The sequence below is a fragment of the Scyliorhinus torazame genome, chromosome 4 (assembly GCF_047496885.1).
Source record: "Scyliorhinus torazame isolate Kashiwa2021f chromosome 4, sScyTor2.1, whole genome shotgun sequence".
In the NCBI taxonomy this organism is placed as follows: domain Eukaryota; kingdom Metazoa; phylum Chordata; class Chondrichthyes; order Carcharhiniformes; family Scyliorhinidae; genus Scyliorhinus; species Scyliorhinus torazame.
Window position 1 is genome coordinate 104,695,796 of NC_092710.1, and position 25,481 is coordinate 104,721,276.

General features: G+C 52.5%; 1 protein-coding gene and 1 long non-coding RNA gene across 9 annotated transcripts in view; one reads left to right on the top strand and one right to left on the bottom strand.

Moving 5' to 3' along the window:
- LOC140410367 (KH domain-containing, RNA-binding, signal transduction-associated protein 2-like) overlaps window positions 1–25,481 on the top strand; it is an 824,701-nt gene that overhangs the window by 320,785 nt on the left and 478,435 nt on the right. For all 8 annotated transcript variants that reach the window (XR_011940630.1, XR_011940629.1, XR_011940628.1 and 5 more), the window contains exon 3: window positions 3,581–3,697. Coding sequence is in view for 4 of the 8 variants with exons in the window: in XM_072498401.1 (XP_072354502.1) it covers window positions 3,581–3,697 (117 nt within the window). In the remaining 4 variants the exon portion in view is untranslated. The remainder of the gene's footprint in view (window positions 1–3,580; window positions 3,698–25,481) is intronic.
- LOC140410368 (uncharacterized) overlaps window positions 4,445–25,481 on the bottom strand; it is a 295,275-nt gene continuing 274,238 nt past the window's right edge. The window contains exon 3 of the long non-coding RNA XR_011940632.1: window positions 4,445–4,855. This is a non-coding gene — a long non-coding RNA (uncharacterized lncRNA). The remainder of the gene's footprint in view (window positions 4,856–25,481) is intronic.

Genomic DNA, 25,481 nt, shown 5'->3' on the forward strand with positions numbered 1-25,481 from the left:
ATTGTATGCTCCCTTGCCTTGTTAGTCCTCCCAAAATGCATCACTTCACACTTTTCAGTGTTAAATTCCAAGGAATCCAGCAATGATCCGTGCGGTATACCACTGGTCACAGGCTTCCAGTCACAAAAACAACCTTCCACCATCGCCCTCTGCCTCCTACCATTTAGCCAATTTTGGATCCAATTTGCCAAATTGCCCTAGATCCCATGGTCTCTTACCTTCCTGACCAGTCTCCCATGCAACATTTGCCTGCATATTTGCTTACAGTTTGGGATCTACAGGACACCCCCGCCAGTGTGACTGTCCTCTTTTTGTGTTGCAGTTCAACCCAGAAGGCCTCCATTGATGATCAGTCCCGACTCCAGTTTCCCACCCCCAAAGCGGAAATTCAACCCCTTCCCCACGGGCTCTCCAGTGCAGTACTGAGGGAGTACTGCTATGTCACAGGTGCTGTCTCGCAGATGAAATCCAATACCAAGTCCTCTCCGGTGGACTTCGATGGCCCATAACACTATTTTAAAGAATAGCAGGGGATGTTCTGACTAATATTTATTTACAGTTTATTTACAGTTAGATATAGCACCTGAGGTGAAGGGGGTCAAAGGATGTGGGGGGAAAGTGAGATTAGGGTATTGAATTGGACGATCAGCCATGACCATAATGAATGGCGGAACAGGCCCGAAGGGCTGAATGGTCTCCTCCTGCTCCAATTTTCTATGTTTCTATGTTTATGTCTTTTCAACAAACATAAATAAAACAGGCTATTTGGTCACTGTGATGTTGCTGTTTGTGACATCTTGCTGAGTGAAGTTTAGCTGCTGTGTTTCTTATATTACAGAAAGGACCACACTTCAAAAGTACCCAGGGCAATGCCTTGATCATTCAGAGTTAACCTGCCTTGTTTGAATTGAAACAAAGTTTAACAGTAAATTGTCAGTCACCAGTTAACTGATGCATTCTCCATAGCAACGCCTCTACCAATCAGACTCCTCTTGTCAATCAGCATTCTCTTCTCATGCAGCATGAGTTGTTGTTCCCTTTACACTTGGTATCCTTCTGAAATGCTCTGAGAGTGCAAGACAAAAGTTTCAATAATATGTGTCCTTTTCAGCAATACTCAAGTACTTAGATATTTACAAAGAGTTTTGAGCCATTCTGCATTTGTGGAAAAACGCTATATAAAAGTAGTCCTATTTAAAAAAAAAAATAAGAGCTGACAATTAAGGAACATCAAGAAAACCTGAATCCAAAGACCAAAACTGTTATGGGTGTGATTCACAGGTAGATGCTCATTTGCAATGAATCAAGGTTATTTGCAACTAAACCTAAGAAATCCAACCAGGCTCACTGCTTGCTATCAGTATATATTTTTTTACCACAAGTCAACAGTCCATAAATTACTCAGCAACACACGGACCTGTTCTACCTGCTCCACAGGTCTGGTGATAGGTGCACAAGTGAACCTTTTTGAGGCAGGGGAGAACAGGAAATTGCATGGATGAAATTCCCTCTGTGTTCCAGCCCACCCCAAACTGCGTGCGATTTTAGGCAGAGTGGGTAGCGCCTCAGAGGGGAAACACGCCAAATTAAGGCCTCTCCTGCTTAGCCTCAATTTTAGATACCTTCTGACTGGCGGCACCCTCCCCTTAAGTCTCTGTGACCTCTGGACCTTCCTCCCGCACCCCTCTCTCCCATCCACCACGGGCGTATCCCCCAAGAAGCTGATTGTCCTCCTCATGGTCCTCTGCCTCCTGACATTTCCCATCCTTCCCCACCCTGAGTCCCTTACCTCTTACTTGTCCTCCAGGTCCTAGGACTGAGTTCTAGCCAGCTCCCTGCAGTGCCTCTTCCACTGAAGCGCTGTGCCTTCGAGGAATTGGAGAGCTGCCGACCAATCAGATTGGCCAGCAGCCCGCCAATTTGGGCTTCCTCCTCCGTGAAGTTGGAAGTCCAGCCTCATGCTAATCAACACTTGTTGGAGCGTAATATGGCATCCGGACCCCCTCCACCCTAAAAGTTCAGGTTTTCCAATACCCTTGTGTGATTATTTACACGGAATTAAGTGGTGTAGAGTGTATAATATCTTTGCGTCATTGATACTGCGAATGATTGTGATTGATTGACTTTTTTTGCAGTTGTAATCCAGTGGTGGGCAACCTGTGGCCTTGGGGGCACATGCGGTCTCTGGGTTTTGAGTGTGGCCCACGAGACATTTTGTTGGATGGTCCCCCATGCGGGTTTGCCACATTCCACTGATATCTGTCCATGTTGTTTATTTCCTACTGGTATGACTGGAATGATACACAAATGATATTTAAAGCAAGGGCAAGTGGAGGTAGGCGCATGCTGATTGTGCACAACATTGTCTTTGAAGGCTGTGCTCAGTGACCAATGAAAAGGTAAATATTTCTTCTGCTTTTACCATTTGAAGTGGACGACAGTTCCATTTAACATATGAATGTTTACGCATTTTCTCGAACTAATTATAAAATATTCAGAGTTTATTAAATATATCTAACATTATTCATGGGGTCAGGGTTAGTGAACACCCTGATTTCAATCTTGCGGCCCACTGAGATGAAAGGGGGGTGGCACTCATGTGACCCACTCACCAGCCTAGGTTGCCCATCGCTGTTGTAAGCTGAGCAACTTTTCTTCGCAGTAGATTTGCAAAGCCTCCTCCCTTATTGTGTGAGATTCGTGAGCATTTGAAAGACTTGCCAATGTCTCAATGGTTCTGTATATAGTGGCGGATGGACAGTTGGTATGGAGAATGCATGGGGCATGGGAGGGCATACATTGGTCGCAGTGTGAGGGTTTAATTCCCGACTTGGGTCACTGTCTGTGCGGAATCTGCACGTTCTCACCATGTCTGAGTGGGTTTCCTCTGGGTGCTACCGTTTCCTCCCACAAGTCCCGAAAGACGTGCTGTTAGATGAATTGGACATTCTGAATTCTCCCTCAGTGTACCCAAACAGGCGCCAGAGTGTGGCGACTGGGGGATTTTCAAAGTAACTTCATTGCAGTGTTAATTTGAGCCTACTCATGACGCTAATAAAGAGTATTATTATTATTTGAAGACCTAACAGTCATCTTTACAACCGGGTTGATGTTCCAATAGAGTCAGGCCTTCCAGCTTGCTGGCCTCATCATCCCCCTGGCCCCATTGTCCCCTTGGGAGGCTGCGGGCCTGACTCCCTCCTAGTTCTCTGTGCCAAAGGTAGCCTTGCTTCAGAGTCACTCAATTGGGATTGGAGATGGGTAATGGAAAATTGGAAACAAACAGCAGTAAAATGATAAATGGCAATCAGAGCTCCCTCCCTAACAATGCTGTGGGTGTAACTTCACGATATGGAGTGCTTCAAAAAGGTGGCTTCTCCAGGACAATTAGGGATGAGCAATAAATGTTGTTTTTTACAGAGATTCCCACACCCCACAAACAAATGAAGAGAAATTAAAGTGAACATAACTAGTTTTGTAGATGGTGTAAGCTGCTTCTTAAATGTCTTTGGATTTTGAAGGAAAGACCTGTCAGTGTGTGAAAACAGGCCTTTGAATCAAACTGTTTTTCTTTCCACAGTTTAATTTTGTGGGGAAATTGCTCGGACCACGAGGTAACTCACTAAAGAGGTTACAGGAAGAAACGGGCGCAAAAATGTCCATCTTGGGCAAAGGGTCAATGAGGGACAAAGCCAAGGTAAGAACATTAAGGATGGTCATTCGTAATGTTGAATATTGTGAGTGTGACCTCCATTTTCCAAAATCCACAATTTCCTTATCATGTATTGGAGTATTGCGTGCAATTCTGGTCGCCGCATTATAGGAAGGATGTGGAAGCATTGGAAAGGGGGCAAAGGAGATTTACCAGAATGTTGCCTGGTATGGAGGGAAGACCTTATGAGGAAAGGCTGAGGGACTTGAGGCTGTTTTCATTAGAGAGAAGAAGGTTAAGAGGTGACTTAATTGAGGCATATAAGATGATCAGAGGATTGGATAGGGTGGACAGTGAGAGCCTTTTTCCTCGGATGGTGATGTCTAGCACGAGGGGACATAGCTGTAAATTGAGGCGAGATAGATATAAGACAGATGTCAGAGGTAGGTTCTTTACTCAGAGAGTAGTAAGGGCATGGAATGCCCTGCCTGCAACAGTAGTGGACTCGCCAACACTGAGGGCATTCAAATGGTCATTGGATAGACATATGGACGATAAGCAAATAGTGTAGATGGGCTTTAGAGTGGTTTCACAGGTTGGCGCAACATCGAGGGCCGAAGGGCCTGTACTGCGCTTCTATGTTCTATGTTCTGTGTTCTATGTTCTATGTTAAGATTTTCTGAGGTTGAACTAGAAACATTCAGGAGAGAACAAGTTCTATATTCTAATCATTTTATTATGGTGCACCTACCATTCCAAAGGAGTGATTAAAATGTCAAATAACAACTTGGATATGAAAATATGTCTTTGTACATTTATTTAAAGGATTTTCTCGAGTGTCTCACAGTTACAAAAAAGAAAACAATCTTCCGTTGTGTTAATGATTGGAATCCTAATAGTTTAATTTCCCGCCATTATATACGCAATGAAATAGGGCACGAGCAATTGGATTGCAGATAAATCTGTAAGTAGCTATTTCACATCAGAGAATAAGGAGTGATTCAGAATTCCAACGTTCCAAATGGGAATTGCCGTTGGCGCAGACACTGCAGCTCAGGAACTCACGCACTGCACATCTGTGATCACCCAAGCTAAGCTCCTTATGTATGCTGCTTCCTGCTGGGAGCTTCAAATCACGGAGGCGTTCTCCTAATACTTTTCCATGGATCTTGTTTCACGCTGTGTTGATATTGCTGAGCAATTCTGAGAGCAAACAAAAAAAAAAGCGTGTATGTTTTTGCAAATTCATGACATTTGTGTAAGAGTTTCATACAGGGTAATGTCCAACAGGGATGAAGCACAAAGAGGTAAGACACATGGTCTATAGAGAATGTTTTTTTTCTTCTTTTTATAGAGAATGTTTTTTTTCTTCTTTATTCGTTCATGGGATATGGGGGTCGCTGGCTGGGCCAGTATTTATTGCCTGGCCCTGAGGGCATTTAAGAGTCAATCACATTGCTGTCCCATGTAGGCCAGATCAGGTAAAGGTGGCAGATTTCCTTCCCTAAAGGACATTAGTAAACCAGATGAGTTTTTATGACAATGGTTTCATGGTCGTCATTAGACATTTAATTCCAGACTCTTTATTGAATTCAAATTACACCATTTGCCATGCTGGGATTCAAACCTAGGGCATGACCCTGGATCACAGGTCCAGCGACAATACCAGAACACGACTGCCTTCCCTTATGAAAGCTCCACTCTGATAGCTTAACATTCTGTGAGGAGCGAGGAGGTGGTGGGTGAACTGTTTTCTCCTTGAAAGAGCCAGTACAGATTCGATGGGCAGAATGTGCTGTACTGTTCTATGGACTGAATTTTTAAAAAACCTGACTGTGTAGTGGTAGAGAAGTAGAACGTGGCGAGGCGGAATATCAGGTTCCCCTGTGTGCTGCAAAGTGCAAAGGGGTATGTTGATACATCATCAGCATTCCTCATCATGGTGGAGGGTAGAGGGTATTGGAGCTCTGGGTTGAGAGTGGCGGATGACAGGGGGAAGCTGGAGGTTTAAGGAGGAGATCATGGATCTAGGGACGTCAAAAGTGTTGGGCAATTGGGAGGGGGGGTGGCGTTGGAGATTGGGGAGAGATCCAAGGATTTGATGGGGCGTTGTTTAATCAAGGAGGATGTCCAATAGAGAATATTAGACCCACCTATCCACTAGATCCAACAGTCTTTGTCTGGGTTTAGCTGTTGTGCTCACAGTTAAAGTCAAATCAGGGCACACAAAGGAAACTTGCAGCCTCATGTTGTTATTTAAAGTGCCGAACCACCCCATTGGGGTGAGTTGCCTATGCCCCAACTCTTTCTGCCTCCAGTAAAACCAGAAATGAGTGGGTTCAGGTCAGCATTCGTATTTGGAACAGATTCTCCAACCCCCTGCGGGGTCGGAGAATCCCTGGGGGGCGGCCCGAATCCCGCCCCGCTGCCCTGACGGCGGCTGCCGTATTCTCCGGCGCCGTTTTTCGGGCGGGGGCGGGATTCCCGCCATGCCGGTCTGGGGCCGTTGGCAGCGGCAGCCCCGACGATTCTCCGGGCCCCGAAGGGCTGAGCGGCCGTCCATTTTTGGCCAGTTCTGCGGGCGAGGGTTTCGCATGGTCCCACTGTAGCCATCTGGGATGGCCACGTTCCGATTACAAAATGGACACTTGCAAAGACTGCAGGGAAAATTGGACAATGCTAAGAAACAAGCAGGTGCTGTCTGTTGATTAGAACCTTAAACGCTCAGACAGGACAGAAACTACCAAACGTTTTACATACTAATGAGCCATCTCCAGGGACAAAAGAGAAACATTTAAATACACAATGTTAGGATAGACTCCCCGGCGCCAGAAGAAGCTAAGACAAAGCTGACTAACAGTCACCAGGACACGCCCAGCGATCAGGAAACCACCCCTCTATTGGAGGAAAATCAATACCGATGATTGGGAAAGACCCAATTAGTTGAGGCCAAGTTCAAGGCCCACCCAAAAGAGCGCAAAGCCCTTTTGAGTATAAAAGATATCCCCAAAGGGAGAATGCCCTCCTTTGGCTTTGGCTCTCAGTGACGAGAGAGACCAGCCTAGCAGCTACAGCAGACCAAGTAAGTTCCAAGTCAACGCACGCTACAAGATAGACCCTCCTAGTTGCTACCCTGTGAACAGCTCAACCCAGCAGCTGCAGAACCGAGCAACGGCCATTGTTCCTCTGACTGAGTGGGCACCCAAAGCTATCTCCTGGTGCATCTCCTGGTGCATCACCTGGCGCATCTCCTGGTGCATCACCTGGTGTATCTCCTGGCGCATCACCTGCACATCGCCTGGTGCATCACCTGCACATCGCCTGGTGCATCACCTGCACATCGCTTGGTGCATCTCTTGGTACATCACCTGGTACATCACCTGCTGCATCTACTGGTGCATCTGCTTGTGCATCTGCTGGTGCTGCTACTCTGATCATCTTCTCTCTCTCAGCATTCAGCTGGAAAGATTTGTGCGCTGTTGGTTTCTGAAAATGTGAGCTGGTAGTGACGTAGTGAGGATAACAAGGGGATCTGAGACCTGAGCGAGTGGCTGGACGAACCATCTCCTAATCAATGAGATTTAAGGTGTGAGAAAGAAACAGAGGAACAGCGGTGAAGGAAATCGAGTGAATCAAAGTCAAATCAGGCAGAGAAAGGGGAACAAAGAGAGGGAAAACAAGATTGAATTCAATGGGAGAGATTTTTTTAAAAGTGACAGATAAGAAAAGTAAGATTTTTTAAAATTAAAAATCTCCTGAAATGTTTTGCTATCTGTAAGAATGAGACTCCAAAACTTAACTGTTGCCATTCTGCCTTGAGGATTGAGTGACATTGCAAATGTTGTCATTTACAAATACTTGTTTGACAGACAAACAATGTGTGCAAATGTAGCAGCTTCCTGAAACTCACAGTGAGGTTGCGGACGAGATGTTGGGAATGATTCTCCGGTCACGCAAGCGGGTGTATCTCGGCGGCGTGCCATTCGCTGGTGGAGGGATTCACTCTTGACGCCGCTTGTCAATGGGATTTCCCATTGAAGCCACCCCACGCCACCGGGAAACCCAAGGGTGGGAGTGCGCCGGCGGCGGCAGGAGTGAATCTCCATGGCCGGAGAATTCCAGTAATTGCTGAGTAACCAAATGGGGTGGAAATTTTCCCAGAATTTGGCTAAGTGTCACTTTGGGTGTTTTCATCTGAGCACTTTATTCAAATGAGCACTGCATTTAAATAGCTCCACAGCACTTTCTCTCACTCAAGCCAGGAGGATGGCAGCGAGGAAGCCAGCTCCACACTTCAAGGAGTGGGCCCTAACCAGAATGTTGGATGCCAGGGAGGAGAGAGAGGGAACAATCCGCCATCGGGCTGGCAGGAGACCCTGCAGCAAGATCCAAACCCCAGCTGGGAGACGGTGGCAGCACTGGTCAGTGCTAGCAGCCTGACCAAGAAGATGAACAACCTACTCCATTATGTCTTCCTGTCTCCTCTCTGATTTCCACCTTGCCCTCACCCTTCGGAATGTAACCTCAAACCCACATACTGCCATCTAGCAGGGCCCAGCACCCAATCTCATACAAGCTTCCTTATAACCCCTGGGACTCCACTCCTCACAACCCCTCCCTCCTCACACTCTGTGCCCACACATGGCAGGTGTCACTGATATCTGACCCGCCAGGTGGCCAGCTAACATCATCCCCACTTGTGTTCCTGCAGCAGAAGCTCACCCACAACTGGCGCGAGCTGGTGAAGATGGGAGTTGGGATGCTAGGGCTGAAGATCCTGGCTCCTTTTGGGGAAAGAGCCCTGGAGCTCACAGGGGAGGAGCCGGAGTGGGCTTATGCTGAGAGTGAGCTGTTGGTGGGTTCTTGAGCCTTCCCCATCCCTCCTCATAAGGGCAGGGTACCCCTGGGTCCGATCCCCAGCACGGGCAAAGTACCACCTTGGCACCCAGATGGCCCTGCCATGGTGCCTGGGTGCCACTGCCATGGTTCCCACGTAGCAGCAGTGCCAGAGTACCATCCTGCCCAGAGCCCAACCACCTTGGAGCCCCCTCCCCCCCCCCCCCCCCCCGGTCCCTGTTTGTGCAGACCCATGGGTAGCTTTGGCAGAGACATATTTAAGTGTGCCTAACTGCACACTTAGACATGCAAATTTAGGTCCCGCCAATTGTGGGAGGGATCCAGATTGCGACAACTCTGTTTTATATTTGGTACCTCTTATCCTACGCCGATGACCTCTCGTTCTAGAATGTCACACAAGAGGAAGCATCCGCTCCACGTCCACTTTATCCATACCTTTTATCACCTTATTATCGCCCCTCATTTGACGATACTCTAGAGAGTATCGTGCTAAACTGTTCAACCTCTCCTCATACGACAAACCCCTCGGGCGAAATTCTCCCCAAACGGCGCGATGTCCGCCGACTGGCGCCCAAAACGGCGCCAATCAGACGGGCATCGCGCCGGCCCAAAGGTGCGGAATGCTCTGCATCTTTGGGGGCCGAGCCCCAATATTGAGGGGCTAGGCCGGCGTCGGAGGGATTTCCGCCCCGCCAGCTGGCGGAAACGGCCTTTGTTGCCCCGCCAGCTGGCGCGGAAATGACATGTCGGAGCGGCGCATGCGTGGGAGCGTCAGCGGCCGCTGACAGTTTCCCGCGCATGCGCAGTAGGGAGAGTCTCTTCTGCCTCCGCCATGGTGGAGACCGTTGCGGAGGCGGAAGGGAAAGAGTGCCTCCACGGCACAGGCCCGCCCGCGGATCGGTGGGCCCCGATCGCGGGCCAGGCCACCGTGGGAGCAGCCCCCGGGGCCAGATCGCCCCGCGCCCCCCCCAGGACCCCGGAGCCCGCCCACGCCGCCTTGTCCCGCCGGTAAATAGGTACTCTAATTTACGCCGGCGGGACAGGCAATTTATCGGCGGGACTTCGGCCCATCCGGCCCGGAGAATCGAGCGGGGAGGCCCGCCAACCGGCGCGGCCCGATTCCCGCCCCCGCCGAATATCCGGTACCGGAGACTTCGGCAACCGGTGGGGGCGGGATTCACGGCGGCTGGGGGGTCGGAGAATGACGCCCCTCATCTCTGGAATCAATCTCGTGAACCTCTTCTGAACTTCCTCCAATACCATTACATCTATCCTCAAATACGGGACCAAAACTGTGCACAATACTCCAGATGTGGCCTCACTAATGCCTTGTATAGTTGCAACAACACTTCCTTACCATTATAGTTTATTCCTTTAGCTAAAAATGCCAACATTCCATTCTCTTTCTTTATTACCTGCTGTACATGCATGCTAGTTTTCTGCGCCTCATGTACGAGGATATACAGATCTGGAGCACCCCGAAGTCGCTCCCCGTTTAGTTAATAAGTTGCCTTCCCATTTTTCCAACCAAAATGAAAGCCCTACACTTTGGCCCACTCAAGTAACCTACCTATATCTATTTGTAAGGATCTTGTTTCCTCATTACAACTTACTGTCCCAACTTACACTTCTGTTTCTGCCTTGTGTCAGCATCACAGACTAACATCCGTTTTCCACGAACATTTGTATGGTTAGCACCAGTTACACCAGACATGAGCTGCTGAAATGGTCGTCCCGATAATAAAAACTTAAGAAACGGAAACAATCTATAGATGGCTCTTGAAGTTTTGAGTGATGGAGCTGTGGCTATTTTCCTTCACCAGCTTGTTCCATTGTGGGATTGTCCTTGGGAAGAAAGATTGTTGATACAAATAGTTGGAAACAAATAATCTTTGTAGTTTGTGTGGATGACTACCTCCTATTTTGTCATTGCCACAGGGCTTTAGAGAGGGTGCAGAAGAGATTTACCAGAATGTTGCCTGGTATGGAGGGCATTAGCTATGAGGAGCGGTTGAATAAACTCGGATTGTTCTCACTGGAACGACGGAGGTTGAGGGGCGAAGAGGTACATACCTCTTCATTCACCTGAGGAAGGAGCAGCACTCCGAAAACTAGTGACATCGAAACAAACCTGTTGGACTTTAACCTGGTGTTGTAAGACTTCGTACTGATCTCCTTTTGTGACGTGGTGTCAGATTTTGTTTGATAACTCACCTGTGGAGTGATTTGGGACAATTTACAGCATTGGAAGCACTGCACAAATATCAATTGTTGTTTTGATAAATCGTACAGATTTAACAGCTCCCCTGTCTCCACCAACTCCTCATATAACTGTTATTGTGTGGACGGTTTCTCATTTCTTCTGCACTGAGAGCTTTTCACTAACCGCATTCCTGACGTCTGAAACATGAAACTCTTGGTGGGCTAACAGCTACTGAGAATCATTTTGACTTTGTACGATTATGTAAAATGGACGATGGTAAACCATTTTACACTCCGAATTTTTAATTTCAACTGAAGTTGCTTGAGAGAGTTGTGAATCACGCCGCCCGTTTTGTTTCTGGCCACTTTACATTATCACACAAAGTCATAATTCCTCCCACTGACTGTACCCACCAGCAGTGGTGGCAGTACCTGGCCATTCCCAGGATGGCAGTGCTACTGTTGCCTGGAAAGTCAGCACAAATGCCCTTGTTTCATCCAATTGATTGACAGAACAGGCTCAAGAGGATTGAATAAGACCACAACACATAGGAGCAGAATTAGGCCATTCGGCCCATCTCGTCTGCTCCGCCATTGAATCATGGCTAACACGTTTCTCATCCCCCACTCTCCTGCCTTCTACCCATAACCCCTGATCCCCTTATTAATCAAGAACCTATCTATCTCTGTCTTGTAGCGACTCAGTGATTTGGCCTCCACAGCCTTCTGCAACAAAGAATTCTGCAGATTCGCCACCTTCTGGCTGAACAAATTCCTCCTCATCTCTGTTTTATAGGGTCGTCCCTTTAGTCTGGGATTGTGTTCTCTGGTTCTAGTTTTCCCTACGAGTGGAAACATCTCTCCACGTCCACTCTATCCAGACCTCGCAGTATCCTGTACGTTTCAGTAAGATCCCCCCTCATCCTTTTAAACTCCAACGAGTACAGACCTAGAGCGCGATTCTCCACTCCCGCGACTAAGTGCCCACGTCGTCGAGTTTCACGAAGGCGCAAAACATTCCCGATTGCGATCGATTCAGGGCCCGAAAATGGGCTGAGCGGGGCCGCGAACTCTGGGGGGGGGGACGTGGCATGAAAGCAGCGTCGTCAGCGCGCGACGCCCGAATGACGCGGCGCTGTGCCATAAATGGTGCGATCCGCGCACGGAAGGACCCAGGAGGAGGAGAAGGAGGAGAGATCGACGAGCCGCATCGAGGTTCCGGGACACGGACCTGGACACCCTCCTCGATGAGGTTGAAAACCGAAGGGCCACCCTCTGCCCAAGACGTGGGCATCGCCAGCTGTCCAGCACGGTGAGGCGCGGTTGGCGTGAAGTTGGCACTGTTGTGAGTGCTGTGGGGCACACCCCCCGGTCCGGGGAGCAGTGTCGGAAGACCTCACTCGGGCTGCCAGGGTAAGTGCCATGAGGGTGCCCCCAGGTCACAACCAACCCCCCCCCCCCCCCGGCATGAGGGGGGGGTGGGGTGGGGGGGGGGGGTCTGGGTGCACAACGTTGTACTCGACCCACATGAGCACCGGGACCCACCCTGGAGAGATGCCATGGTATGGCTCCAACTGTCTCCTCACCCAGCATTCATATAGCTGATATCTGCACGCCCTGATGATACCCGCCTAATTGTGATGCTTTATCCAAACCCCCACCCCCAGGACAAGATAGCGCACAACCAACGTGAGCGTGTGAGAACCGGAGGGGGTTCTCCTATGCTGCATCCCCTAAACGTTCATGAGCAGAGGGCCCTGGACCTCGCTGGGGGATCCGCCACCTGGGAGGTCGCGACATGCCAGGCTGGAGGCGCAGAAGCAAGTGAGAGAACCCTGCATGTCCTCACCCCCCCCTCAAACACCTCCTCGCCCCCCTCACACTCTGGCCACTGCACCCTCGATCCCCTCCCCCCTCACACTCTGGCCACTGCACCCTCGATCCCCTCCCCCCTCACACTCTGGCCACTGCACCCTCGATCCCCTCCCCCCCCCCCCCCCCCCCCCCTCACACACTGCCCCCACCACCACCATACACCCCGTATCGTTGTGTTCCCCAGGGCCAGCCGCCGAACGTCCAGGGTCGTCTCGGCCAAGACACAGCCGACCATCTCCAACCTCAAGCGCACCCAGGGACGCACGCCAGAGGGTGGCAGTCGGTCGGACAGGAGGGCCATCCTCTCAGTCTGGGACGCTGGACGGGGACGCAGATACGACGGACAGAGACAGTACTGAGGGGCACAGGACGGACAGTGACGATGACACACCGAGAACGGCGACACAGTCCACGGAATCACCTGGAGGGCAACATGACATGGACAGCATGCACCTTGCGCGGGGCCATGAGGGGGACCAGTACACACCAGACTTCCTAACGGATGATGACCTCGAGCTAGTGACACTGCTGTCTCCCACACCATCCACCATCGCAGAGACACTCACCTCGGTTGGGCAGATAAGTGATGAGGCTCCCGGGTCACGGTCTGGTGCGCACCACACAGCCGAGCCAGTACAGCAGGTGGAGTTTGGAGCAGCCGAGGGGTTGGACGGTCGGAGGGCAGCCCTGGCCCAGCAAACAGCTGCCTCCCAGACGGCTCCCGGGTTCCTGGATGTACTTGACCCACCCGGACAACCGATGCATGTGGACACCGAGGGACTGAATAACGGGACGAGGGCCATCTTCCAGGACCTGCACACGCAGTTGGAGGAGTCCATTCGCGTCCAGGAGCAGGGAGTGGTGCCGCTCATCGCAGCCACCCAGGCCGACTCAGCACGGGTGGCGTCCGCGGTGGAGGCAATGGGTGAAACGGTATCGGCCATTGGTCAGGTTCTGCAAGGCGTTGGGCTTCACGTGCACGCGTCATCCATGGCCCAGGAGAGGGCTGCCCTCTCACAGGCAGCCATCTCACAGAGCCAACACGACATTGCCGCCGCTCTCCGGGCTCTGGCCGAGTCTCACCATGCCATGGCCCGATCCCAGCAGGCGATGGCACAGTCCCAGCAGTCAGTCGGGGAGAGCATAGACCGCCTGGCGCACGTGATGGATGGCGAAGCGCACTTACAGGTTGAGATCGCACAGTCCCTGGTAGGAATGTCGCACTCCCTGGGCTCCGTCTCTGCGAACATTCGGACCGTAGTTGATACCGCTGCAGGCCTCCAGGACTGGCAGCGCCAGGTGTTGGTGGTGTGAAGGGGCATGTCTCCGAGCGCATCTCCATCCCACAGTGAGGCCCGGGGGCCACCGGGCTCCCCGAGGGAGGAGGAAGTTCTGGGGTACCCCGGTACCTCCAGCAAGGGACGTCGCGGAACACTCTGCCTCCCCCCGTTCCGTCCCTGGCGCATCTGGTGAGCAGTGGGCAGGACAGGGTGGCACCACGCCATCCAGCACACCTGCCAAGCAGCCTGGCCCATCAAAGCCGGGCCGCGAAATGCATGCTGACGGGGAGCCATGTCGCAGGGCGTGATTCTCAGCAGTCCGCCTCCACTCCTGCTGTACCATCTGGGGAGACACATAGACGTAGCGGTAGGGCCCGTAAGACAAAGAAGTTAGGCACATAATAAGTTGGCACGGGTGCAGGGCACAGTTTAGTTGTAGGGGGTAGGGCATCTGTATGTGAATGTCACAAATAAACTCACTGTTGCACCGGACTCTGTGCTATGTCCGGTGCCAGGGGGCTCGTGAGGGTGACCGAGTGGCGCTGTGGTTAACGAGCGGTTCAACGTCGGTGCCGGATGTGCTGTCCCTTTCCCCCCTGCCTCCCAAAATCGGACACCATAGTCCTCGGCACTCCAACGCCAGCTACCCCACACGGACACGTGATGAAATGTCCGTTACGAAGGCTGTGACCACCAGAGTGTATGGTTCACCTATAGCCATGAGTCAGGCCTTGGCTGGCGAATCTGAGCTCACAGCTCATCGCAGAGCGGGCTGTCATCATTCAACATGGCACTGATCACACCCGCTTACCCAATCATCACTGTTGTGCAATCCTGTAGTGCCGCAGTGGTACGGTGATGTGGAATTGGTGCTGTGAACGCAGTGCGGGGGGGTGGGGGGGGGGGGGGTGCAGTGTGCTGCCTGTGTGCAGGAGTGACGGTGCAAGTGGCACTGTTCAGCGAATCCCACCCCCACAGTGCGTGAACCGTGCGGCCACCAACGCGTCGCGTGCCCGTAGTGCAGCCTCCTGGACGTAACCAGCACCCGGGCAGTGTCTGTGTGCTGCGCCCCTCCCCCCACCCTGTTGCATGCCCTCCTCCTCCTCCCCTTCGTTTGCGTTGGCTCCGGTGCCGTCGGGTCCTCCCTCCGACTCCTCCACCAGTGCATCTCCCCTCTGCATGGCAATGTTGTGCAGCACACAGCAGACCACAACTATGCGACCGACCCTGTCGGGCCGGTACTGCAAGGCCCCTCCGGAGCGGTCCAGGCATCTGAATCGCATCTTCAGCAGCCCGAAGCACCGCTCCACCACACCCCTGGTTGCTGCATGGGCCTCGTTGTATAGGCTCTCCGCGTTGGTCTGAGGCCTCCGTATTGGCGTCATCAGCCATGACCTCAACGGATAGCCCCTGTCGCCCAGCAACCAGCCCCTCAGCCGGGGGGGCCATCCATCGAACATTGCGGGGATGAACGACTGTGCCAGAATGTAGGCGTCATGCACACTCCCGGGGTACCTTGCACACATGTTCATGGAGTATGCACCCTTCCTGTTCATGAACTCTTCCCTGTTGTCTGCAGGTGGGCGCATGGGGACGTGCACACCATCGATGACACCCTGGACCATCGGTATTCCGGCCACCTTGGCGAATCCACGTGCCCATGCTTCCTGCTGTGCTCGGTCCTCGGGGAATTTAATGTACCTGTCTGCGATGGCGTACAAGGCGTCAGTCACGGCCCTGATGCACCTGTGGACCGATGCTCGGTCGGCCCGCTCGGCGCCTGGAAGGAACCGGTAGCGTTAAAGTTTAGGGCCACCGTCACCTTGACTGAGACTGGTATAGCGTGTCCTCCACCCGTTCCACATGGTGCGAGGTGCGCCACGAGGTGGCATATATGTGCGACCATCTTCCTGCTGGACCGTAGTCTCCTCCTGCATGTGATGTCCGTTAGGGCCTCGAACGACATTCTGTCACGGTACACCCTGGGCCTTGCTGGACGCCTCTGGCCTGGAACCACCATCACTGGCTCCTCCTCCTCCTCCCCCTCCAAGCACTTCAATATCAGTGCCCGCCTCCGATGCATTCCTCGCCGTCGGGGGGTCAATGTTCCCCTCTGCATCCCCCTGGACATTCTGGGCCTGAGCGCCTGTGTGTCGACGACGGGCCACTCCGCGGCCATCCCCTCTGCTGCACCGGCAACCGCTGCATCTGCAGCCACTGTGGGCCGTCGCAGTCTACGCTGCCGGATGGCCACCTGCAGAGCTGCGGCTCCAACCATGGCAGTGAACATTGCTGTCTGGTTGGCATACATGGTGACCTGCAGGAGGGTGGTGGGGGGCAGAGAAACAACATGTTACACGGAGGTTCTTCCACACCTCGCCAGCCGGGTTGCTTGGGATCCCTGTGTGCCCCGGTGGCCTGGTTGCGCTGCAGATACGTACCCAGCCTAACACCTGGTCACTGTGTGTGTCCAACGGTCAGTTCACACCGTCTTCCTCACCAGTGTGCCAGTCGCATGTGCCCATCAGCCACGCGACAACCTGCGGCCGTGTCCTCGTCACCGTCCTGCCATATCAGGGCGGCTGACATGTGGCATCCGCGGATGGACGACACCCTCCACACTTTCGCTCACCCCCCTCCCACCTCCACTCCCTCCCTCACCCCCTCCCACCTCCACTCCCTCCCTCACCCCCTCCCACCTCCACACTCTCCCTCACCCCCCTCCCACCTCCACTCCCTCCCTCACTCCCTCCCACCTCCAGTCCCTCCCTCGCCCCCCCTCCCACCTCCACACCTCTCCCTCACCCCCCTCCCACCTCCACTCCCTCCCTCTTCCCCCCCACCTTCACTCCCTCCCTCACCCCCCTCCCACTCTCCCTCCCCCTCCCTCCTCCACACTCTCCCTCCCACCTCCACTCCCTCCCTCACCCCGCTCCCACCTCCACTCCCTCCCTCCCCTCTCCCACCTCCACACTCTCCCTCCCTCTCCCACCTCCACTCCCTCCCTTCCCTCCACCTCCACTCACTCCCTCACTCCCTCACCCCCTCCCACCTCCACTCCCTCCCTCACCCCCTCCCTCCTCCACTCCCTCCCTCCCACCTCCACTGCTCAGCGTCAGCCAGCACGACTGGCTGACGACTTTATTTACCAGGAGTGAATGGCGACGGTGTGAACTAGGGTCACGCCGTCGGGACTTCGTCCCATCCGGGCCGGAGAATAGTGTGGGTAGCGAAGAATCGCCATTTTGGGTGTCTCGGGCGATTCTCCGGCCTGCGCCGCGCATAACCCGACGGGGCCGTTCTCGCTGCTTGGGTGAGGGTGTCGGACCGGCGTCGCGTGGAAAAATGGCGCGATCAGCGATTCTCCCATCCTAGAGTCCTTAACTGCTCCTCGTATGACAAGCTCTTCATTCCAGGGATCATTCTTGTGAACCTCTTCTGCATCCTTTCCAAGGCCAGCACATCCTTCCTTAGAATACGGGGCCCAAAACTGCTCACAATACTCCAAATGGGGTCTGACCAGGGCCTTATACAGCCTCTGCTCTTGTCCTCTAGCCCTATTGACATGAATGCTAACATTGCATTTGCCTTCCTAACTGCCGACTGAACCTGCACGTTAACCTTAAGAGAATCTTGAACAAGAACTCCTAGTGCTGTTAGGTGAATTGGACATTCTGAATTCTCTGTGTACCCGAACAGCTGCCAGAGTGTGATGACTAGGGGATTTTCACAGTAACTTCATTGCAGCCTACTTGTGACAATAATAAAGATTATTATAAAAACCTTTGTGCTTTTGATTCCCTAAACCTTTTCCCATTTAAAAAATAGTCTATGCCTCCATTCTTCCTTCCAATAGTCTATGCCTCCATTCTTCCTCACATTTCCACATTGTAGTCCATCTGCCACTTCTTTGCCCACTCTGCTAGCCTGTCCATGTCCTTCTGCAGCCACCCTACCTGTCCCTCTGCAAATCTTTGTATCAACTGCAAACTTAGCAACAGTGCCTCCAGTTCCTTTTTCCAAATCATTAATGTATATTGTGAAATGTTGTGGTCCCAGCACTGACCCCTGAGGTACACCACTAGTCACCGACTACCATCCTGAAAAACACCTCTTTATCCCTGTGGCGCACAAAGACTCCGTGAGACAAACAGAGTGAATTGCGCAGATGTGGCAGTCTCTTGTGACTGTACGGACCTCCTCTAAGGAGTAGGGGAGATTGCGGGACTTGATGAAGTGGTAAAACCGAGTGACCCCCGGGTGGCAGAGGTCCTCGTGGAGGGCTTGGAGGCGGTCAATTTGTGCGTTGGCACATGTCCCGCGGGATAGGGCATCAGACGGCTCGTTCAGCTTTCCGGGCCGGTACAAGATCTCGTAGTTGAAGGTGGAGAGTTCGATCCTCCACCGCAAGATCTTGTCGTTCTTGATCTTGCCCCGCTGTGCATTATCGAACATGAAGGCAACCGACCGTTGGTCAGTGAGGAGAGTGAATCTCCTGCCGGCCAGGTAATGCCTCCAATGTCGCACAGCCTCCACTATGGCTTGGGCTTCCTTTTCCACTGAGGAGTGGCGGATTTCTGAGGCGTGGGGGTTCGGGAGAAAAAGGCCACGGGTCTGCCCGCTTGGTTAAGGGTAGCCGCGAGAGCTACGTCAGAGGCGTCGCTCTCGACCTGGAAGGGGAGGGACTCGTCGATGGCGCGCATCGTGGCCTTTGCGATGTCCGCTTTGATGCGGCTGAAAGCCTGGCAAGCCTCTGTCGACAGCGGGAAAGCCGTGGTCTGTATTAGGGGGCGGGCCTTGTCTGCGTACTGGGGGACCCACTGGGCGTAGTATGAAAAGAACCCCAGGCAGCGTTTCAGGGCTTTTGGGCAGTGCGGGAGGGGAAATTCCATGAGTGCGCGCATACGTTCGGGGTCGGGGCCTATTATCCCATTGCGCACTATGTAGCCCAGAATGGCTAGCCGATCGGTGCTAAAAACGCACTTGTCCTCATTGTACGTGAGGTTCAAGGCTTTGGCAGTCTGGAGGAATTTTTGGAGGTTGGCGTCGTGGTCCTGCTGATCGTGGCCGCAGATGGTTACATTGTCGAGGTACGGGAACGTGGCCCGTAACCCATGTTGATCAACCATTCGGTCCATTTCCCGTTGGAAGACCGAGACGCCGTTTGTGACGCCAAAAGGGACCCTTAGGAAGTGGTATAATCGCCCGTCTGCCTCGAAGGCTGTGTACTTGCGGTCACTTGGGCGGATGGGGAGCTGATGGTAGGCGGACTTGAGGTCCACGGTGGAGAAGACTTTATACTGGGCAATCCGATTGACCATGTCGGATATGCGGGGGAGAGGGTACGCGTCTAGTTGTGTGTACCTGTTGATGGTCTGGCTATAGTCAATGACCATCCTTTGTTTCTCCCCTGTCTTCACTACTACCACCTGCGCTCTCCAGGGACTATTGCTGGCCTGGATTATGCCCTCCTTTAGTAGCCGCTGGACTTCGGAGCGAATGAAGGTCCGGTCCTGGGCGCTGTACCGTCTGCTCCTAGTGGCGACGGGTTTGCAATCCGGGGTGAGGTTCGCAAACAAGGACGGGGGTTGCACCTTGAGGGTGGCGAGGCCGCAGATAGTGAGTGGGGGTATGGGGCCGCCGAATTTAAACGTAAGGCTCTGTAGGTTACATTGAAAATCTAAGCCCAGCAAGGTGGGGGCACAGAGTTGGGGAAGGACTCTTTAAGTTTGTAGTTTTTGAATTCCCTCCCCTGTACCGTTAGGGTAACTATGCAGAATCCCTGGATCTGTACGGAGTGGGATCCTGCGGCTAGGCAAATCTTTTGTGCGCTGGGGTAGGTAGTTAAGGAACAGCGTCTTACCGTGTCGGGATGTATAAAACTTTCCGTGCTCCCGGAGTCGACTAGGCATGGCGTCTCGTGGCCGTTAATTAGGACCGTTGTCGTCGTCGTCTGGAGAGTCCGGGGCCGAGCCTGATCGAGCGTAACCGAAGCGAGCCGTGGTTGTAGTAGTGGGGTGGGGTCCGTTGTTGCCGTCCAAGAGGACGTCGGGGATGGATAAAATGGCCGCCCCCATACCTCGCCCGTAGATGAGGGGTCACAAGATGGCGTCGGGGTTGGACAAAATGGCCGCCCCCATGCGTCGTACAGGTCGGGGGCGGTCCAAGATGGCGGGGCCCCTCCTCCCCTCGTGGTGGTCGGGACCCAAAATGGCGGCGTCTGCGGGTCGCACATTGAGTGCTGGGGGGCGCTAGGACCGCGCGGAGTTCCCGGGCCGCGGGCGCTAGGACCGCGCGGAGTTCCTTTGGTGCGAGCTCCAGGGCCGCGGGCGCTAGGACCGCACGGAGCTCCCTCGCTGGGGACCGGCAGGTCAGTGCGAGCGCTGGGACAGTGAGGAGGTCCCTCGCCGGGGACGGAGGTCGGGGTCCAGGTGAGTTGTATTGCCGGCGGGTCAGGCGTGGGGCGCGGGACGGGGGTGAGGGACCAGGTCGGCGGGTCAGGCGTGGGGCGCGGGACGGGGGCGAGGGCCCAGGTCGGCGGGTCAGGCGTGGGGCGCGGGACGGGGGCGAGGGCCCAGGTCGGCGGGTCAGTCGTGGGGCCGCGAGCGCTGGCACCGCGCGGAGCTCCCTCGCCGGGGACATCGGTGGTCGGGGTCAAGGTAGGTGGCGCCGGCGGGTCAGGCGTGGGGCGCGGGACGGGGGTGAGGGTGGCGTTCGGGATACGGAAAACCCCTTCCTCTCCGTGGAGAGTGTTGGCTGGCACCCAAATCGGGAGCGCCGGCGGCGGGTCATACATGGGCTGCGGGGAGGGGGGTTGGGGAGCGTAGGCGGCGTGCAGGGCTCCCAGTTCTCCCGGGGCCGCGGTGGTCGGGACCCAAAATGGCGGCGCCTGGGGGTCGCACATGGCGTGCTGGGGGGGTTGGGAGGCATAGACTGCCTGTAGGGCTCCCTGTTCTCCCGGGACGGCGGCGACCACGCGGGACCGGCACACCACCGCATAGTGGCCCTTTTTCCCGCAGCTTTTGCAGATGGCTGCGCGGGCCGGACAGCGTTGTCGGGGGTGCTTCGCCTGGCCGCAGAAATAACAGCGGGCGCCCCCGGTGCGACTCGGCGTTTGGACTGCGCAAGCCTGTGGGGTGTCCGGGGGGGGGGTAGGGGGTTTGCCGCGGCGGGTACGTACGGGGCCCAATGGCCTGCCGTGCGGTCGGGGCCGTAGGCGCGGGTATTACGCGCGGCTACGTCCAGCGAGGCTGCCAGGGCCCGTGCCTCTGAGAGTCCTAGTGACTCTTTTTCTAGAAGTCTTTGGCGGATTTGGGAGGATTGTATACCTGCAACAAAAGCATCGCGCATTAACATGTCCGTGTGTTCGTTTGCGTTCACCGACGGGCAGCTGCAGGCTCGTCCCAAAATCAGCAGCGCGGCGTAGAACTCGTCCATCGATTCTCCGGGAGCTTGCCGTCTCGTCGCGAGCTGGTAGCGAGCGTAGATTTGGTTAACTGGGCGAACGTAGAGACTTCTCAGTGCTGCGAACGCCGTCTGGAAATCGCGGGTGTCTTCAATGAGGGTGAAAATCTCCGTGCTCACCCTCGAGTGCAGGACCTGCAGTTTTTGTTCATCTGAGACTCGGCCTGTGGTCGATGTGATGTAGGCCTCAAAGCAAGTCTGCCAGTGTTTGAAGGCTGCTGCTGCATTCACTGCGTGGGGCTGATCCTCAGGCATTCTGGAATGATCCTGAGCTCCATAGTCCTTTTTAGGCACGCTTAATAAATTGTGGCGCACAAAGACTCCGTGAGACAAACAGAGTGAAGTCGATGAGGCTTTATTAAGCGTGTCTGTTCCCCAGCAGCCCAATAGTAAACTGGCCTGCGGGGGAAGGCACCGGCTTCTTATACTTCGCCTTCAGGGCGGAGTATGAGGTCAACGGCCAACCAGGACCCGGGATCTGTCAGCCAATGACATTAGGGCTTCCAGTCCCACATGACCCCCAATACATACTACCACAATCCCCACTTTCTGCCTTCTGCCAGTCAGCCAATCCTCTATCCATGCCAGGATCTTACTCTTAACACCATGGGTTCTTCTTAAATTATTTAACAGCCTCCTATTCGGCACTTTGTCAAAGACATTCTAGACATCTAGATAGATCACATTGCCTGATTCTCCTTTGTCTAACTTCCTTGTTACCTCCTCAATGAACTCTAACAGATTTGTCAGACATGATATCCCTTTGACAAAGCTGTGCTGACTCAGTCTTATTTTATCATGCGCTTTCAAGTACTCTGCAATCTCATCTTTAATAACGGACTCTAAAATCTTACCAATGACCGAAGTCAGGCTAACCAGCCTCTTATTTCCCGTCTTCTGCCTCCCTCCCTTCTTAAACAGCCATTTTCCAGTCCTCTGGCACCCTTCCTGTCTCCAGTGATTCCTGAAAGATCACTACCAATGCCTCCACAATCTCCTCAGCTACCTCCTTTGGAACCCTGGGATGTAGTCCATCCGGTCCAGGTGATTTACCCACCTTCATGTTAAATAATGGGTTAAGAGACATTGCAATTAGTTGTCTCTTATGTTAAGTATCCATTAATTGACACTGATATGTAAAGGGGCTTCAGGTGGCCTGTCAGGTGATGTATAGTTAGAGTTTTGTGCAAAGGCTGTTGGAATGAAATAAATGTGTGTTTGTGAAAAAGGAACAGAACTTTAGACTCTTCATATCACAGCAACTAAAACGTCTAACAATTGGTAGCAGAGGATGGTTGCTGTGTAAATGTGAAGGGTTGAAAGATACAACTTTTCCAGATCAAACCAAGGAGTGAGTGAGAAAAGAAAAAAAAAGGGATATATTGCTGAATCGCGGATAAAGATGGCTGGATATGACTATCCTCCCTTATTTTCTGAAAGGGAATCGTACGACCAATGGAGAAGTGCAGTAGTTATGTGGACTAAAGTAACTGCTTTGGGAAAGAGAAAACAAGGTATGGCATTGGCTCTTTCTCTACCATATGGCAGTAAAATCCGAAACAAAGTGCTTTCTGAGCTGGAATTGGAAGAGTTAGATTCAGAAGAAGGTCTGGAGACTTTATTACATTATATGGATAAGATTTATCAGAAAGATGATTTGTTAAGTGCGTATGGAGCATGGCCAGATTTTGATAAGTTCTGGAAAATGGAGGATATCTCCATGGAAGACTATATAATGGAATTTGGCAGACTATATAAAAGGCTGCAGAAACACAACCTGGAATTTCCACAGTCTGTGTTGGCCTTTAAATTACTTGACTGTGCGAGAGTGAGCAACATGGATAGGCTCCTGGTTTTGACAGGAGTTCAGTTTACTGATAAGGATACCTTCTTCGAACAGATGACAAAAGCTTTACAAAAGTTTCTGGTGAAACATTCGATTCCGATGGCTCTGATGACCCAAATAGGTCAGCCTGCAATAAGGCAGAATATGGAATTTACACTACTAACAGGATGGTGAAATCATATGACTACGACAGGGCTCAAGACTATAGAAGGAGACCGAGACAAGGAAATTATGAAGACATAAACCCAGTTAGAACCTACAATAGGAAGATGGACCCCAGAAATGCACGGGGCATGATAAATCAATGTTTTCATAGAACATAGAACAATACAGCGCAGTACAGGCCCTTCGGCCCACGATGTTGCACCGAAACAAAAGCCATCTAACCTACACTATGCCATTATCATCCATATGTTTATCCAATAAACTTTTAAATGCCCTCAATGTTGGCGAGTTCACTACTGTAGCAGGTAGGGCATTCCACGGCCTCACTACTCTTTGCGTAAAGAACCTACCTCTGACCTCTGTCCTATATCTATTACCCCTCAGTTTAAAGTTATGTCCCCTCGTGCCAGCCATATCCATCCGCGGGAGAAGGCTCTCACTGTCCACCCTATCCAACCCCCTGATCATTTTGTATGCCTCTATTAAGTCTCCTCTTAACCTTCTTCTCTCCAACGAAAACAACCTCAAGTCCATCAGCCTTTCCTCATAAGATTTTCCCTCCATACCAGGCAACATCCTGGTAAATCTCCTCTGCACCCGCTCCAAAGCCTCCACATCCTTCCTATAATGCGGTGACCAGAACTGTACGCAATACTCCAAATGCGGCCGTACCAGAGTTCTGTACAGCTGCAACATGACCTCCCGACTCCGGAACTCAATCCCTCTACCAATAAAGGCCAACACTCCATAGGCCTTCTTCACAACCCTATCAACCTGGGTGGCAACTTTCAGGGATCTATGTACATGGACACCTAGATCACTCTGCTCATCCACACTTTCAAGAACTTTACCATTAGCCAAATATTCCACATTCCTGTTATTCCTTCCAAAGTGAATCACCTCACACTTCTCTACATTAAACTCCATTTGCCACCTCTCAGCCCAGCTCTGCAGCTTATCTATATCCCTCTGTAACCTGCTACATCCTTCCACACTATCGACAACACCACCGACTTTAGTATCGTCTGCAAATTTACTCACCCACCCTTCTGCGCCTTCCTCTAGGTCATTGATAAAAATGACAAACAGCAACGGCCCCAGAACAGATCCTTCTGGTACTCCACTTGTGACTGTACTCCATTCTGAACATTTCCCATCGACCACCACCCTCTGTCTTCTTTCAGCTAGCCAATTTCTGATCCACATCTCTAAATCACCCTCAATCCCCAGCCTCCGTATTTTTTGCAATAGCCTACCGTGGGGAACCTTATCAAACGCTTTGCTGAAATCCATATACACCACATCAACTGCTCTACCCTCGTCTACCTGTTCAGTCACCTTCTCAAAGAACTCAATAAGGTTTGTGAGGCATGACCTACCCTTCACAAAGCCATGCTGACTATCCCTGATCATATTATTCCTATCTAGATGATTATAAATCTTGTCTCTTATAATCCCCTCCAAGACTTTACCCACTACAGACGTGAGGCTCACCGGTCTATAGTTGCCGGGGTTGTCTCTGCTCCCCTTTTTGAACAAAGGGACCACATTTGCTGTCCTCCAGTCCTCTGGCACTATTCCTGTAGCCAATGATGACATAAAAATCAAAGCCAAAGGTCCAGCAATCTCTTCCCTGGCCTCCCAGAGAATCCTAGGATAAATCCCATCAGGTCCCGGGGACTTATCTATTTTCAGCCTGTCCAGAATTGCCAACACCTCTTCCCTACGTACCTCAATGCCATCTATTCTATTAGCCTGGGGCTCAGCATTCTCCTCCACAACATTATCTTTTTCCTGAGTGAATACTGACGAAAAATATTCATTTAGTATCTCGCCTATCTCTTCAGACTCCACACACAATTTCCCATCCCTGTCCTGGACTGGTCCTACTCTTTCCCTAGTCATTCGCTTATTCCTGACATACCTATAGAAAGCTTTTGGGTTTTCCTTGATCCTTCCTGCCAAATACTTCTCATGTCCCCTCCTTGCTCGTCTTGGCTCTCTCTTTAGATCCTTCCTCGCTACCTTGTAACTATCCATCGCCCCAACCGAAACTTCACACTTCATCTTCACATAGGCCTCCTTCTTCCTCTTAACAAGAGATTCCACTTCCTTGGTAAACCACGGTTCCCTCGCTCGA